The following is a 15119-nucleotide window of genomic DNA, read 5'->3' on the forward strand; positions in this document are numbered from 1 at the left end:
AAGCTACTCTTTCCTTTTAGGAGAAAGGGAAAGTAAGGTCCTTTTAAAGGTCTCATGGGCTCAAATTTATCATGGCTAAACTAAGTAAGTGCCCAGGTGATCCAAACCTTGTTACTGTGGGATAGTGTGAGCAATTCATGCATCTATAAAAGGAGGGAGTTGGCCTTGGACCTTTAATGTTGCTCTATGATTCTATGACCTGTTACCTAGTCCTGCTACTAAGACACATGGGACCTCGGGTATGTCATTAATTGAATCTTTTTTCCTTCCTTAAAGTTTCTTGTGGGTTACTAAACTCAACCAGGTGTTAAACACAGGGCCTATGGCCCACAATACTCCCGAATGTGGCCCAAACCAGACTCAGTGTAACTGGGAAATATTTTTTAAAAAAATATTATAAAATAGATCAGATCCGGTTCTCTTTTTTCTTTGTTGTTTTTTGCAACATGCAGTTTCCTGTCAGGCATCCTTGTTCTGCTTGAGTTTGACCCTGCATGAGATGCCTTCCAAGGTCCACTTGGGCTATTTCTATAGCTTCCCCAGGCTGCTGAAGCCCTATTAATTTTTGGGTCATGTTGTCTTGTCACTCCTTAACAAACCAGTCTCCCAAATTCACACTTCAAAGGTTAGGCAGAAGTTAAAGGTGGAGTTTTAACTTGGAAACCTCCAACACTCAGTGGTCCTGTCCACACAGAGGGGTTTGTGCTATAGCTTTGGATCCCTCCAGATGAGTGAGTGCCTCCTAGCTCACTGTATTATCTCAGCTCCCTAGGATGTGATCATTCCTGTGACAATAGTTTACCAGGAGATAGTTGGGGCTTCTGGCCAGAAACTCAAGAAGAGACAGGCTCAGCTTTCTTCCAGAATCTTTAGTGTCCTGGACAACAAAACATTCTTTGTAGGCCTAACATGCTGACCCTGATGGATTTAAAATTCAAGATTTTTGAAGTAGGATAGAGAACTTTTGAGTGGCTTTCACAAACCTACTTGGTTAATTCAATTCCCAAACAAATTAAACCCTGACCTATCACTGAGGAGCTTGCGGATCACATCATGGCTATTGTCTCTAATATTTATATAGTACTTACTACCTGCCAGGCCCTGTGCTAGATGCTAGAGATACATAAAGCATATACATTTTATGTATACATATATACAGAATCGAAACATTTCCTGCCCTCAGAGGCTTATATTCAAATGAGGGCCAGTGGGGGCAGCTAGGTGGTGCAGTGAATAGAGCACCAGCCCTGGAGTCATGAGGACCTCGGTTCAAATCCAACCTCAGACACTTAACACTACCCATGTGACCTTGGGCAAGTCACTTAACCCCAAACTGCCCTGCCTTCCCCCCTCCAAAAAGCAAAAAACAAAACAAATGAGGGCCAATGAATCTCAATGATTCCATCTATTCTCAGTGAAATGGAAATGTATTTCCCTCATATTCTCCAAATGTTAAAAGAACTTTAGCAACACTTCTGGCCTGTTGGATGGAGGTCCATGGTCAATTTATGGGAGAATGTGGAGAAGAGCACACAGGATGGGCAGGCATGGGTTGATCTACACCTTGCTGTTGAGTCATGGCCAACTCTGTGACCCCATTTGCAATTTTCTTGCCAAAGATATTGAAGTGGTTTGCCATTTCTCATTTTACAGCTATGGAAACTGAGGCAAACAGGCTTTAAGTGACTTGCCCAGGGTCACCCAGCTCGTAAGTGTCTGAGGCTGGATTTTATTTCAGGAAGATGAGTCTTCCTGACTCCAGGCCCAGCACTATCCACTGTGCCACCTAGCTACCCTATAAGGATGATCTGCACGTATGAAACCCCTATAGCGACGAGGTCATAGATTCAATGGACTCTCAGTCTTAAATCGTAGAACCCAAACTTGGAAGGGAGGTTGTCTCCTCTAATCCATACTCTTAGGTTAAGAAATATGACTAATAAAGCCTTTGTGAAGCTAGGGCAGAAATTTGGATTAACAACATTGTTAGAATTTGTTTTGAGGCTATGAGAAATTTCCACTGTACAAGGATGAGTAACAAATCTCATCTAATGAGACATTAATCAAGAGAGGCAGGATGGTATAGCAGATAAAATACTGAACTTAAAGTCAGTATAACGTGGGTTCACATCCCATATCAGACACTTATCAAAGAGGCGTCACTGTGGGCAAATCACTTAACCCCTCTTACAGGCATCCCTCAGCTCAGAATCTGTAAACATTATGGTGGAGAGAGGGAATGGAGGCTAGATTAGGTGACCTCTAAGGTCCTTTTCAGTTCTGAATGTGTGATATTGTGATATAAAAAAGTATTGGTAGGTGGCTGTAGACAGAATGTAATTTCTGTCTCCCCTTTTACAGTCTGGATGGGCAGATGGGCTCTTCTCCATATCCTCCCATAAATTTGCCAATAGGGCTCCATCCAACAGGCCAGAAGTGTTGCTAAAGTTCTTTTAACATTTGGAGAATATGGGGGAAATCCATTGCCATTCCATTGCTAAGACAGGTCAATGCAATGCTGAGGTTACAAATGTGTACATACGGACCTAGCTGCGCAGAGTTTGGAGAATGCTTTTTTCAGACTAGAATTGGCCACTTTTCAAATGTAGCATGATTCTGTTGGTGTTATGGGGCAGCAGAATAAGAACTGGAATTGGAGTCAGAGGACCTAGGTTTGAAGCCCAGCTCTGCCACTCACTACTTGTGTGACTTGTGTGGCAAGCCACTTAACCTCCAGGGGTCTGTTTGCCCCTCATGTAGGGAGCTGGGTATTACTGTAGATAGTGCTGGACTTGGGAGGGAGGAATACGTATGTTCAAATCCTGCTTCAGACACTCAGGTGGGTGAATCATTTAACCATTCTCAGCCCACTTCCCCATCTGTAAAATGGAGACAGTAAGAACATCTACACGATGGTGTTGCTGTTAAGTACCAAATGAAATGATACATAAAAAGTGTTGTACAAATCTGAAAACTGTGTAAATGCTAGCTAATCTTATCTATGAAATGAGGATAATTAACTAGATGTTTTCTAAGGTCTGTTTCAGTGTTAAATCCCCCATTTCAATGTGTCCCTGCTTGGGGATGACAGTGTTTCTTACCGCCCGGGGGGGGGGGGGGGTGGCACGAGGGTGATGTGGCAGGTGTGCTAGAAGTCTGGAACATCTTTAACAAGTTAATATGAAGCAGCTGCAGCCCACAAGCACCTATCAATCCAAAGTCCAAAAACAATAACTGAATACCAGGCCAGGTCCAAAACCAGAAAAATGCTTTATTGGAAAGGTACAAAACCAGTCACAGCAGCTAAATGTACAGCAATAAATTATGTTGTGGCTGTCAGAAGAGAAAAGTGATGAACACACACTGGGCTACACGCCATACAAACAGGAATCCACATTACTTGGTATAGTCTCAATAATTTATATTATAATAAAAAAGCAGCACAAAAATAAATATTGAAATGAAATTACTGAATAACCACAGAGGACAGAATGAGCTGGTGCTAAAAACTTAAACAGACTGTCCCTATCATTGGGGTTTTGGAAAACATAAGCAAAGGAATTGCCTTCTATGTAAAGGTCCCAGAAGATTAAAGCACAAAAGAAAAAGGACATTACAAAAAGGTCATGGACTTTTTTCCTTAAATTAAAAAAGAAAACCAACCAAAATATTAAAATTGTGACAATGAAGTTTCAATGATTTGAAAGGGAGGGCAAGAGAGAGAGAAAAAATGTCACCTCTTTCCCAGGCCAGCCCTTGCCCAACACCATCTTCAGGGGATACCAAACTCAGCACTATCCCCTGGGCAACCCCTCCCCCCCAGGTGCCTTGCTTTCTCTTCCTCTTCCACTAAATGCAATCACTCCCTCCTGAGCCTACAGCTTCAGATTTCAGGTATTGTTCAGCTGTTTGCCCATACTTCCAAAATTCCTTCAGGTGGTCAGGCAAGCACAGCTACTGATCTACTCTAACTCTTGGATAAAATGTTCCCAGCCCTCCACCTTGCATTCTGGGAAGGGCTTTACAGGTGTAGAATTCAATGTAAAAGTTGACACATTCATGCACAACACTGTCCCTCCCATCCTGAGGGGGCATCAACAATATGTGAAAAAGGTGACGATAACAATACTAAAACCCCACCTGCCTTTACTGTGTATCACAAGCAAGGAGAGCAGAAACACTCCAGCCTTGGACACCAGAACTTCAGAATGAAACCTCCCCTGGAAAAAGGGGATTGGCAGGAAATCCTGTTGCTGGGGATGGGTATCCGTGGAGCAGATTGCAGGGTGGGGGAGAGTATTGGGCTAGAGCACCTGGGGAATGAAATGCCAGGGCATGACATCTGGTGGGAGTTATAGCCGTGGTTGGGGTCATCCCCCAAGCCTCGGGCAGTGGTTCAGAGGAATGTCATGCAGAATAGAGTTTAGAGTGCATGGGCCTTAGAGCCAGAGCCCTACTCAGAATGGAAGAGGGAAAACTGGGTGTGTGGAGCAGCCCGCAGATCCCTCCTTCCATAGAGCCTGTGGTTATGACTCATTTGCAGAAGTTAGGGATAAAGAAGGGAACACTCCCATTTTCTACCCCCAGGTCAAACTGCCAGGTCAGGGACTCCTGACCTGACAATTATTTTTAATAAAGATTTACAGTATCAAACTTGAAAAAAAACTTTGCTTACGAAAAATCTGTACGATAAAATGTGTATATAATTTTATATATATATATATATATATTTATTTATTCACTTTTTTCTCTCTCTCTTTAAATATTTCCATGTGGTCCTTATCGATATCCAATATGGATTACCTACCATGGCTCTGGTAGCAACAGCTTTATTAACACTCAGGTCTCTTTATCTGGAAGAATCCAAGTGCCCACTGGTAGAGACCCGGCTCTCAGCTTGGCCAAACCCTTTGGCACTCTTCCAGGAAATGGAAAACTATTCAGCCCTATGGCAGTGCCACTGGAGAAGTTCAGCTACTTCTTGTTTTATTCCAACAGCAGAGACACAGAATGAAGATTTCAGCCCTTGGGGCCTGTGTCACTCCTAGGATAGCCTCCCTATGTGGTTAAGGACCCTTAAGGTCCTCTGCAGCTTGTTTTGTTCAGGAGAGGAGGGAGTACAGTAAGAGGGAAATGGGAGCAGGGAGCTGGGGAAATGGGGTGGAAGGTTTCTTTCTGATGAACCCAACAAAGCTTTCTCCAAGTGCAGGGCTGCTCATGGGCTATGGTGCATTTGGGCTTTCCCAAAGTCAACTGATAGGAGTCACATTCCACTCTTCCTCTTCCCCACTTTCCACCCCATAGACAGACATATAGGTGTCTACACAAAGAGTAAAGAATCCAGACTGCACCTGGGAGACCAGAGCCCTTAAAAAAATATGTTCTTGACCAGGGAACGTGACCCTAATTCAGTTTCATTCCCCAACCTTAACAGTCAACACCAATGTATTAGCAGGGCAGGTGGAAAATATGGAAGTAGTAATGCTAAATAAACACCTTCCCAAATGTTTAATAAAGGTATCCAGAAAGTGTTCTGAGGTTGCTTTTACTACTCTCCATTGGGAAGGAGCCACAGGAAACATTACTGTGAGATCTTTGATGGCTCAGTTGCTCAGGAAAGAAAAAGCAAGTTAAAGGCTTCAGACGATGTTTGAGCACCAAGGTTGCACAGATTCCCCTCATCTTTTATGCAGTGGCAAAAGAGCACAATTAGATTCTCAAGGATCCGCCCGGTAAACCTCAAACTTTCAGTAATCAAGTTCAAAACATACTCCCTCTCTGGAGTACACAATCTACCTTCTTTAGTCAATCAAGACAACAATAATTTCCTCAAACTACGTTCTAGTCTCTTCTGTAAGACTCCTTTTCAATTTCTTCCAGTGACACAAGATAACCTTCACCCTTGACCCCTTCCTCACTAAGCCCTATTGGCTTCCCACGCTAGGCTACTTCCTGTCTCCTCTCAAACAGGAACCACTACGTCAAGTGTACTGTACATGACAGCATCTCTACTGGCACCACATACCAGGCCAGAGCATCCGTGATCTGATGCCTCCATTCCCCTCTCTCTTTCTCTCCCCCCACCCCAACACCCTTAATCCCTCTCATCTCCTTTCCTTGGAACCAAAGGTTTGCTTATATTCTCCAAGTCTTCTCCCCAACAAACACTCTTCCTTTTGTTATTTCCTTTCTGGGACCTTCAAAATGACCACGTGTTGGAGACTCAGAGTTCTCATTTACATGGAGAAGAGCTGACCAAAAAGCAGATCCCTAGAACACAAGCCACTATTCACCCAGACTGAAGTAAGGAAGCTGACCTCCGCTCTGAAATGCCTACCTGCAGATCTGCTCTAAATCAATGAACAAGTACACTGGCTCCACCCCTAGGCTTCTCTCCTCTCTACCAGTGTCCAATAACCTGCCTGCTGTTTTGGAAACTGGTCCCAGGGGGGAAGGCTCCCCACTGGAACAAGAGGAGGCTGTTTTTGCCTCCCTGTGCAACAGGAGCAGTCCCCCCCCGCCATTTGCATATGGGGGAGGGGGGGTGTCTAGATGTCCTGGTTTCCCTAACACACATGCTACTTCCTTCCTGCTGAATTTCTCTTGCTGGTTATACTCTGGAGACCATCCTGAACATTTTGTTACTCCTTAAATAACACCTTTGTACTCAATCAGTCCTCTGTGGAACACACATCCCCTTGCCACTGCTCAGTTTCTGCCTGGTAATACTGCTATGATATCTCCCCGGGGGGAATCCTGTGCACATGTGTGCACAAGTGCACACAAGAACGCCTGCCTAATACTTTCCACACCTTCTTTACTGGAGCACCGGGGAATCCTAAGCTAACTGCTAAAACAGGGCTGAGTGCATTCGAAATGTGGAACACCTGGAAGAACTAAGCTGCACTACATGCCTCCTGTTCAGGTCTTGCTCAGGGAGGGAAGCCAGGCATTTAGTCATGTCAGGAACCAGAACATTTATTCCTCATGACTGGGGGCCAGAGGGGAGAGAGATGAGGTGGGGGAAGAAAGCTGAAAACAGGAGCTAAGAACGGAGGGCCTTCTCTAGCTGGTGCATCTCAGATAGATCATGCTGACAGAGTCACCACTTAAGTTTCATTTTAAGCACAAAACAGATGTGATGCTGCCTCTTCAGGCGGATAAGGACATGGTGCAGAGGTCCCCTTGAACAATGTTGCCACAGGCTGACAGAGGAATATGCTGGAGTAATGCTCCCTTGTATGGTCAATCTTGGGGTCCCATATACATTTCCTGGCTGCCAAATGTCCAAGAGGCACCTCAAGAAATAAACTTTTCCTTGATAACAAGATCTGCTATAGTCACAAAGGGGTGGAAAGAAAGGTCTCAGAATGGGGAAGGAGGGTGACACAGGAAATGGGAGTTGAATGGGGTAGCTCAACAAAATGTTTTTCCCTTATCCTACACCCAAGCTCAAATTCCTGTCATAGACCATCAAAGGCCACTGTGAAAGAGCCATTGAGGGTCCCTTTGCAAGTGATTTGCACTGTTTTTGAGGACACACCGACTTAACAGGACTGAGAAGACTGACCAAAAACAAGAGACATTTCCCTGTCCCCTTCTCAAAGGGCTGCCAGTCCTGCCCACCCTCTAACCCGCAGCTGCCAGGGGCACTAGGACGCAGCCGAGAAGGGCACTGAGGTGGATGAAATCTCAGCCGATTTGACAATGGTGATGACGCTGGTGGTGGCGACCTTAGTGGGAGCAATGGGTCCCCGGGCAACGGTGCGGGCAAAGGTCTGCAGTGCCTCGTATTTGGAGCGCAGGGCGTCCAACTCCAGCTTCATGCTGCTGTTCTCTCGGGCCAGCTTCTCCACCTCCTGCTGCAGCTCCACCCTCTGCCGCTCCAGCTCCTCCTTCTGGGTCACCCGCTTGATTCGGCAGCTTGCGGCATAGCCTCGGTTCTTGAGAGTACGCCGGCGCTGCTTCAGCCGGATTACCTCCTCCTTGGTGAGGCCCCGGAGGTGCTGGTTGAGCTCTCGCACAGACATTGACACCAGCTCATCATCACTGAGCACTGGGGCGTTCTCTCCCGACTCCTTCTTTACCTGGCAAGAGACCAGTAGCCCAGGGTTAACAGCCATGAAAATGGGGAGTGTGCGGCCTAGGTGACCTCATCCTGTGACTACCAGGGCCAGGAGGCAGAGGGCTGGGGTGGCTGATGTGGAGACCTCGCAAAGCTATGCAAGGCAATGGATGGAGCCGGCCCCTATGTTTCCTCAAAGATAGAACATGGCATCTTCGCTATACTTAACAAGTGATGACTTGGAGACATGGCATTGAAAAGCATTTTTCTCATGAAGAATTGTTCAAGAACACCACAGAGTTACTCATTATTTATTGAAAAACTGATCAATAAGAATATATGTATGTATATAACTTAGGCAAGCTAGAAATTTGGCCTGGCCAGTCAGTTTGAAACTATATGACAAGCTGTTTTAGAATTCTCCTCTAACACAGGTAGGTGATAAATCAACTTTCAATCTCAATCTGAGAAGTCACACACCCCACAGCAAAATAGAATAATACCTCCTTCAACTTCCAGAAATCTATTAAATCCACACACTGTTACCAGAAAGTTCTATACTAAAAAACAAAACAAAAACCCAACCCAAACAAAAAAAACCCAGCTATATAACACATGTGGCAGACAAAAGTCTTGCCCATAAATCATTATCCATGCCCCTGCTTCTCTCCATGTCTCTAAGCATTACTGCTCCAGAGGAAAAGCTTCAGATGTTCCTTCTAGGGCATCTGAGAGGTTGTGTGTGCTCAAAGAACAAGATCAATGAAATGTTTGCTAAGTATCTACTATGTGCTAGTCATTCTACTAGGTGCTGGAGATACAAAGACAGAATATGAAACAGTCCCTACAGGCCCTTAAAGAGCTAGGTCTCAGACTACTGATCTTTGATCCAAAAAAAGTAGTTCTCAGGCTTTCACTCTAAAGCATCCAGGAAGTAAAGCCTAGGTAGCCTCAATATTCTCCCACCACGAACCAGAGCTGAGCAAGGGATGGGGCCTTTCTATCTTCTAAACTGGGTGCCCCTAGATACTCTCATCTCTCCCTCACTGGGTTTCCTCCTGCCATTTCTTATCCCTCGTTAGGAGAGTAGCGTTAGGAGCACATATACTCATGTGCTGCTATGAAAGGTGCTCTGAACTCTGGAATAAAGATACCCACACTCTGATGGATGCGAGGTATTACTCCATATAGGTGACACCCAGTAGGACCTGATTCTGTCACAAGTTTCTGGAACTTTCTTGCAATCTACCTGAAACCACCTAAATGAAATTCCTTCTTACCTTTAATGCCTTGTTCGGTTTAGGATTAGTCGTCATAACCTGGGCACAGTCACCTGGACAGAACTGATTGGAAAATGCAACTGGAAGAAAAATAAACAAACAAGCAAATACAGGTTAAGTAATGCCCAGGCTCAGAACACCAAAAGGATCTTCTGATATGCTACTCTCAGAGGAGTGATGTTTTCCATTCCAAAGAGGATCTAACTGTAAATATTATTCCAAACATGATGAAAGCAGACCCACAGTCCTGAAAGCCACACAGTTCTTGTCTTCTTTAAAAGCAGGTCCAGAGAGGCCATTTTATTCTAAGGGCACCATCCCAAAAGTGATGCTACAATGCAATTTTCATAGTCATGGATACTTTGTTCTTAGTGTTCAGGAGGCCCCATGTCCAGTGGTTAACATATTATTTTAAAACAACTACCTAGTATCAGCAACCCCCTTCTCTCACTGCAATAGCCAGTGGTCAGATTTTCAATATTCCTCTTAGTTCTGTACTGTTAGGAAAAGTGTCTTATTTTTCAGATGAAACACCACCCATAGACACTCCTCAATCTGTGTTATTCCACCTCATGGAACAAGGAGTTACATTCTCGGCTGTAATGGAGATTGACAGCATGTTTTGAAAACTGAAGCAACAATTTATAGAATGGTAATGGGTGAGCACCTGACACCTCTTGCTTGAGTAGCAGCACTGCTCAGTATTTTACAACACACCCACACCCTGAGAAACAGCATTTCCCACCTTCCCAAGGTCTAAGTGATAAGCCCAGAGACCTGACTGCAACCACAAAGGGAGTCCCTCCAGTGAGATGACAACCTTTGCTGTCACCTTGCCCTCTCCCAATGAACTCTGGTCTGGAATACTTGCAACCCAAACCTAGTCCCTCCTCCTGGCACCCTGCCTCCAGAACATCGATACTGCCAGGTGAGCCCGCCCATCGAGTACCTACCGCGGAAAAGGGCACTGCAGTTGTGACATCACCACCTCCTCCTATGCTGCCCCCAACATCCTGACCCCACGATCTGAAGAGCATGGAAGAACTCCGGCTGAGACTACCCCGTGGTCCCTGATGAGCAAGGGAGTCAGTGAGCTGGATTTCGAAGCCTGTAGCTGGAGAGTGAGATGGGCAGCAGCAGCACTGGGTGTATGGAGGGAGCACACAGACTGTGTCTGGCGGGAGTTCTCCCCCCAGCCACCCACCAACCAGTCCCCTCCACCCTCCCTTCTCATTTTCACGTCTGCATTGTGTCACACATTCTAATCATTCATGAAAAACCCAGCCAAAGCATCCCAAGCATGATTCCCCTCTGATAGTTGCCATGGTGACCTTGGGAAAGTAGCCAACCCTGAGATGGTAGTCATGGAAACAGAGAAGCCCAAAAGGAATAATGACTTTGGGTCATGTCTGTGCAAAGACATCACGAGGTCGACAGACAGTAAACAAACTTATTCATATCCCCAAACAACTGGGGAAGGGGCCGAAGAGCCAAGGGGTCAAGAGGGAAGGTATGAACTAGGCTTGGTGGCAAGCTGCTTTGCTGAGCATGAACCACTAGTATACAGGCTGCCACCTCCCTCTCTTAACCTTCCCCACCTGCACCCAAATGCTAGGCAAAATTTGGAGATGGAGAGGATCCTGACTCCAAAAGATGGGGCCACATTAAAATCTCTATTTTTGATATGGACTAGACAGGGTGGGTAATTTTCCATTTCCCCCGCCTGCTTTGATCTCCCTTCGTCTGTCTCACTTTCATTCCTGCAGCACAGGCTGCCAGGAGACAAGCTGTGATAAATGAGCCCCTGGCACAGAATCCCTTGGCTGCAGCAGCACCTGGGACCCTCTGCCCTCTGATCTTGTATTCTACTCTTTCTCCGTCTGTCCTTCTGCACCTTGTCTCCAGAGGACTCTTTTGTGGAGTTACAAAGAAATAGGGAAAAGGATGCAGTACAATGAGATCTTCAGAAGAGAACCTTCAAGAATAACCCCAACAGAACAGCCCTTAGTGAAAACATGACTGCACTCTCTATGAGCATGCTAATGACACACACTCACCAGGAAAATGAGGAGAATTATACTGAAATAAAGGTTCTGATGGGCATCTTAGAGCTACTCTCAGATTGCCAGAAAGGACTTAACTCTTAAATACAGTTGTACACCTATGTATGAATGGAACAGGAGAGGCTGCAGTGGAATGATCATAGACAAAAGGAAAAAAACCTGTCCTGGGATTTTGAATCTGTCCTTAGCAGTCTGACATGACATAACTGCTTTTCTGAGACCTTTCCCCCTCCAACCTGGTATGAGAAATCAAAATAGCTTCAAAAAAAATAGTCAGGAATCAGCATTGCTCAAACTGCCCCAGTGACCGACCTGCTGGAGCCTGGCAGTTGGGAAAGTGATGAAAAACTTTTCCATGTCGAAAAGGAACAGGCTTCAGTATCTATTCCAACACACACACACACACACACACACACACACACAGCGTCAGAGCATAAGGCCCTGCAGTCAGTCTGTGACATAGCTATGCAATGAGTCACCAGCTGTTTACAGAGTTTGAGAGCTCACATTCCCACAGAACCAGAAACCCCTCCCATCCCTACAAGGATACACATGCTGAGTCCCCACTGCTTGCACTTGGCAGAGGGAAACCGGAAAAGCAAAGTCGAAGTGGTGAAGGGGGGAATACAACTTAAATCCACTGACTGAACAAAAAATTTTTTGATTTTCACTCACTGGACTTTGGAGTTTTCAGTGAAAAAGTTAAAAATTTGATTGGCTACTTTGGAGCCTGAGAGAAAAGATCAATCTACTAATATCTCCATAAATGATGAGTATGTGGTCCAGTAACACATTTAATTATTCAAATGTTTGTTACAAGGAGTAGAAATAACATAGGTATAATAATATAGTAATACAGGTTAGTCCACACAGTGAATTCTCTATCTACAAGCTAACTCACCTTCCACAGGATTCTGTTGAGTGTCTACACACATAGTATGCAGATGATCTCCCTTTCACTCTGACGACTAGACTCATGCAAGTCATTTAACCTTTCTAGGCCTCAGTTTCCTTATCTGTAAAGTGAGGAGGCTGGACTAGCTGGCCTCTGAGGCCACTCATGGCTCTACATCTATAATCTTATGACAGGGTCATGGCCCTCCCCTTAGTCAAGCTGGTATTCCTATGAGGGGCTTGCACCAATCAACACTGAGGAGACTGGAACTTCATTCCATCTCTGTGCCCAGATGATTTCATTCAAAGGAACTTCTTAATTGCAAAACAAAAAGAAACTGTTGGGGTTGTAATAGAGGGAGAGATTAACTTATTCCAATACATGACTGCTATTGTTATCCTGAATGGCAAAAATTGATCTTCTGCCCACAAGGTGTCAGTGATATCATAGAATGGTGTCCTATGAAAATGTTTACTGCTTCTGTACATGGGGTAGTCAACTAGTCATTTAACATCAAAAGCTTTGGGGCTCAATCTCACAGGTTCTTAGGTATGTATATGCAATGAACAAAACTATTTTCACACTACCTAGTACCCAAATCCTTTGAGGATCAGGCTATATGAACACAAAATAAAAGAGAAGGAAAAAAATCTGAATCCCAACGTCCATAACCAAAGGAAGCTGGAGTCTCCAAGTCATCACTAGGGGTCCAGATTAAGGGAGAAATGTCATGCAAATAGGCTTGGAATCAGCGTCTAAGACAGGCTTTTTGTACCTTGGGTCCACAGACTCCAGAGGCAGCTGTGATCAGTGGATAGGGCACTAGGATTGGAGTCTGTTAGACCTGAGCTCAAATCCAGCCGCAGACATTTCCTAGCCATATGACCCTGGGCAAGTTATTTAACCTCTGACTGCCTGACAAAAAGATCCACTGGAGAAGGAAATGGCAATCCACTGAAGTATCTTCGCCAAGAAAACGCCATGGACATTTGGTCCATGAGGTCAAAGAGAGTCATATACAATTGAATGACTGAGCAACCATGAACTCCCAAGGAGTCTGTGGACAGGTTTTGGGAGGGACTGTGAACTTGAATGGCGAAAAAAAGTTTTTTAGATTTTTGTTTTTGCTAGGCTCTAACTGAAACTGAGCATATTCTTCAATTATTTGAAAATATTCTTCTGAGAAGGGATCCACAGACATCACCAGACTGCCAAAGAGGTCCACGACACAAAAAGGGTTAAGAAATTCCTGGTCTAAAGGAAAAACAAATGTCTCCTCAGCAAGCTTCTCTCTCTCCCCCTTTTAAATTTTACTTTTAGAAAATAAGACAGATAAGACACTGCCTCCTTGGACAGGGCAGACCACCAATCACCAAACTGGGGCACAGACTCTTTCTGGAAGGTTTTTAATGCTGCAGCAGACTGTACTCAATAGCTTTTCTAGCAACCAGACTATTATTCACCCAGTTCAACAACTTGGCTTTAAAAGAGAGATTTTGGTTAATGTCTTAGACTCTCTTAAACTCTGGATAGGCCAGATTACTAAATTGAGAATTTGAGAAAAAGTTGATTATCACTTTTTATCTACAAACATACTGTATCAGATCAGAATGGCAAGTAGAAAAGATAGGTTGCTTGACTGGTAAAAGTTGGAAGGTTTGCCAATTTCAGATTCTCTCCTGGTGTTTTCTTCTACTTTCTAAACACACCATTTTTCAAATTCCATACAAAACTATTTTAAACGTGTGATAGTGAGACTCATACTGGGAAATAGATCAGAATAGTACCATTAAAAAAAAAGTATTAAATATGTAATAGTGCCTATTTTTCTTGGTCATGGTAAGCTTCTCCACCCCCACTCCCCACTCTCCAGAATCAAATAATGATTCCCCACACTTGCCTTTCAACTGCTCCTTACTGAATGATTTAACGTGTACTCTCTCCAATTATGGGGCCTTGAAGAAGTCCTGTATTGTTATTCCTGTCACTTCCTTGGTTGGGAGTCCTTCCACTTAAGTCCTACTCTTACTTCTTACCCCATTTCTCAAACATTCTGAAAAAGGAGGTCAGACTCAGCAGATCCCACGAGGTAGGAAGCCTTCAATTTGGGGATCTGACAAAAAGCCTTGAGTCAGCTACGGATCAGCTTCTATAAAGGCATAGAGGATTATTACCAGGAGGCAGACAGACCACCGAGGGATGACATTTTTCTGGCCACAGCAGTTCACAAAGACCACGAGCAGCAGAGATGGCTGTGATCTCCAATCACTATGAGTAGCACTGCCAAAAGAGCACATCACTAGAGTGCGACAATGGTCTTTAGGTACACATATCTAAAGGTATACAATTAAAATGGTCTGAAATTTCTTGAAATAATACAAACAGCAGAACATGTCATCTATTTACAGAGGGAAGGTAACAAAGAGATGGGTTCTCTCTATGTCATAGAAATTCACAAATTTGCTGTCTGTAGAATTCGTGAAGTAGGGGCAAAAATATCCTTCAAATGGTATTTGGAAACCACTGGCATTTAGGAAGTAGCACACCAATGGTCACACACGTCAGGAAAGTACATAACAAGAGTATTAATCAGGGCTCAAACCACAAGGGTTTTCAGAGACCAGAGTCAACATTTTCGAGAGTTTAAACCAAGCATTGCAGGGTATTGTCATTTGCCAACATGCTTTAAACAAGTGTTTTCCTTTTCGCCATTGGCTTAAAATAAGGGAGTACTGCATTAGCAACTGTTCACAGATACTAAAGCTCTCACTGGCAGTATCAACCTCCTATTATTATGTCTGACTTAAAATCTACTG

At 44.3% G+C, this 15119-nt stretch overlaps 1 protein-coding gene across 4 annotated transcripts in view; it reads right to left on the minus strand.

Annotated features, from left to right (window-relative positions):
- Positions 1 to 3251: 3251 nt before the first annotated feature.
- The window catches only part of MAFK (MAF bZIP transcription factor K), an 18323-nt gene continuing 6455 nt past the window's right edge, over positions 3252 to 15119 (minus strand). The window contains exons 2-4 of one of the 4 annotated variants that reach the window (XM_069084828.1): positions 10299 to 10415; positions 9346 to 9425; positions 3252 to 8087 (exon numbers count right to left, since the gene is read on the minus strand). In XM_069084828.1, the coding sequence (XP_068940929.1) occupies positions 7653 to 8087; positions 9346 to 9381 (471 nt within the window). In that variant the 5' untranslated portion in view covers positions 9382 to 9425; positions 10299 to 10415 and the 3' untranslated portion in view covers positions 3252 to 7652. Of the gene's footprint in view, positions 8088 to 9345; positions 9426 to 10298; positions 15114 to 15119 lie in introns of those variants that run through there. The other 3 variants (XM_069084827.1, XM_069084826.1, XM_069084829.1) reach the window with 3 other exon arrangements.

The sequence above is a fragment of the Petaurus breviceps genome, unplaced genomic scaffold, assembly GCF_028583685.1.
Source record: "Petaurus breviceps papuanus isolate PSGF00001 unplaced genomic scaffold, PetGlider_PUasm1.0 175, whole genome shotgun sequence".
NCBI lineage: Eukaryota > Metazoa > Chordata > Mammalia > Diprotodontia > Petauridae > Petaurus > Petaurus breviceps.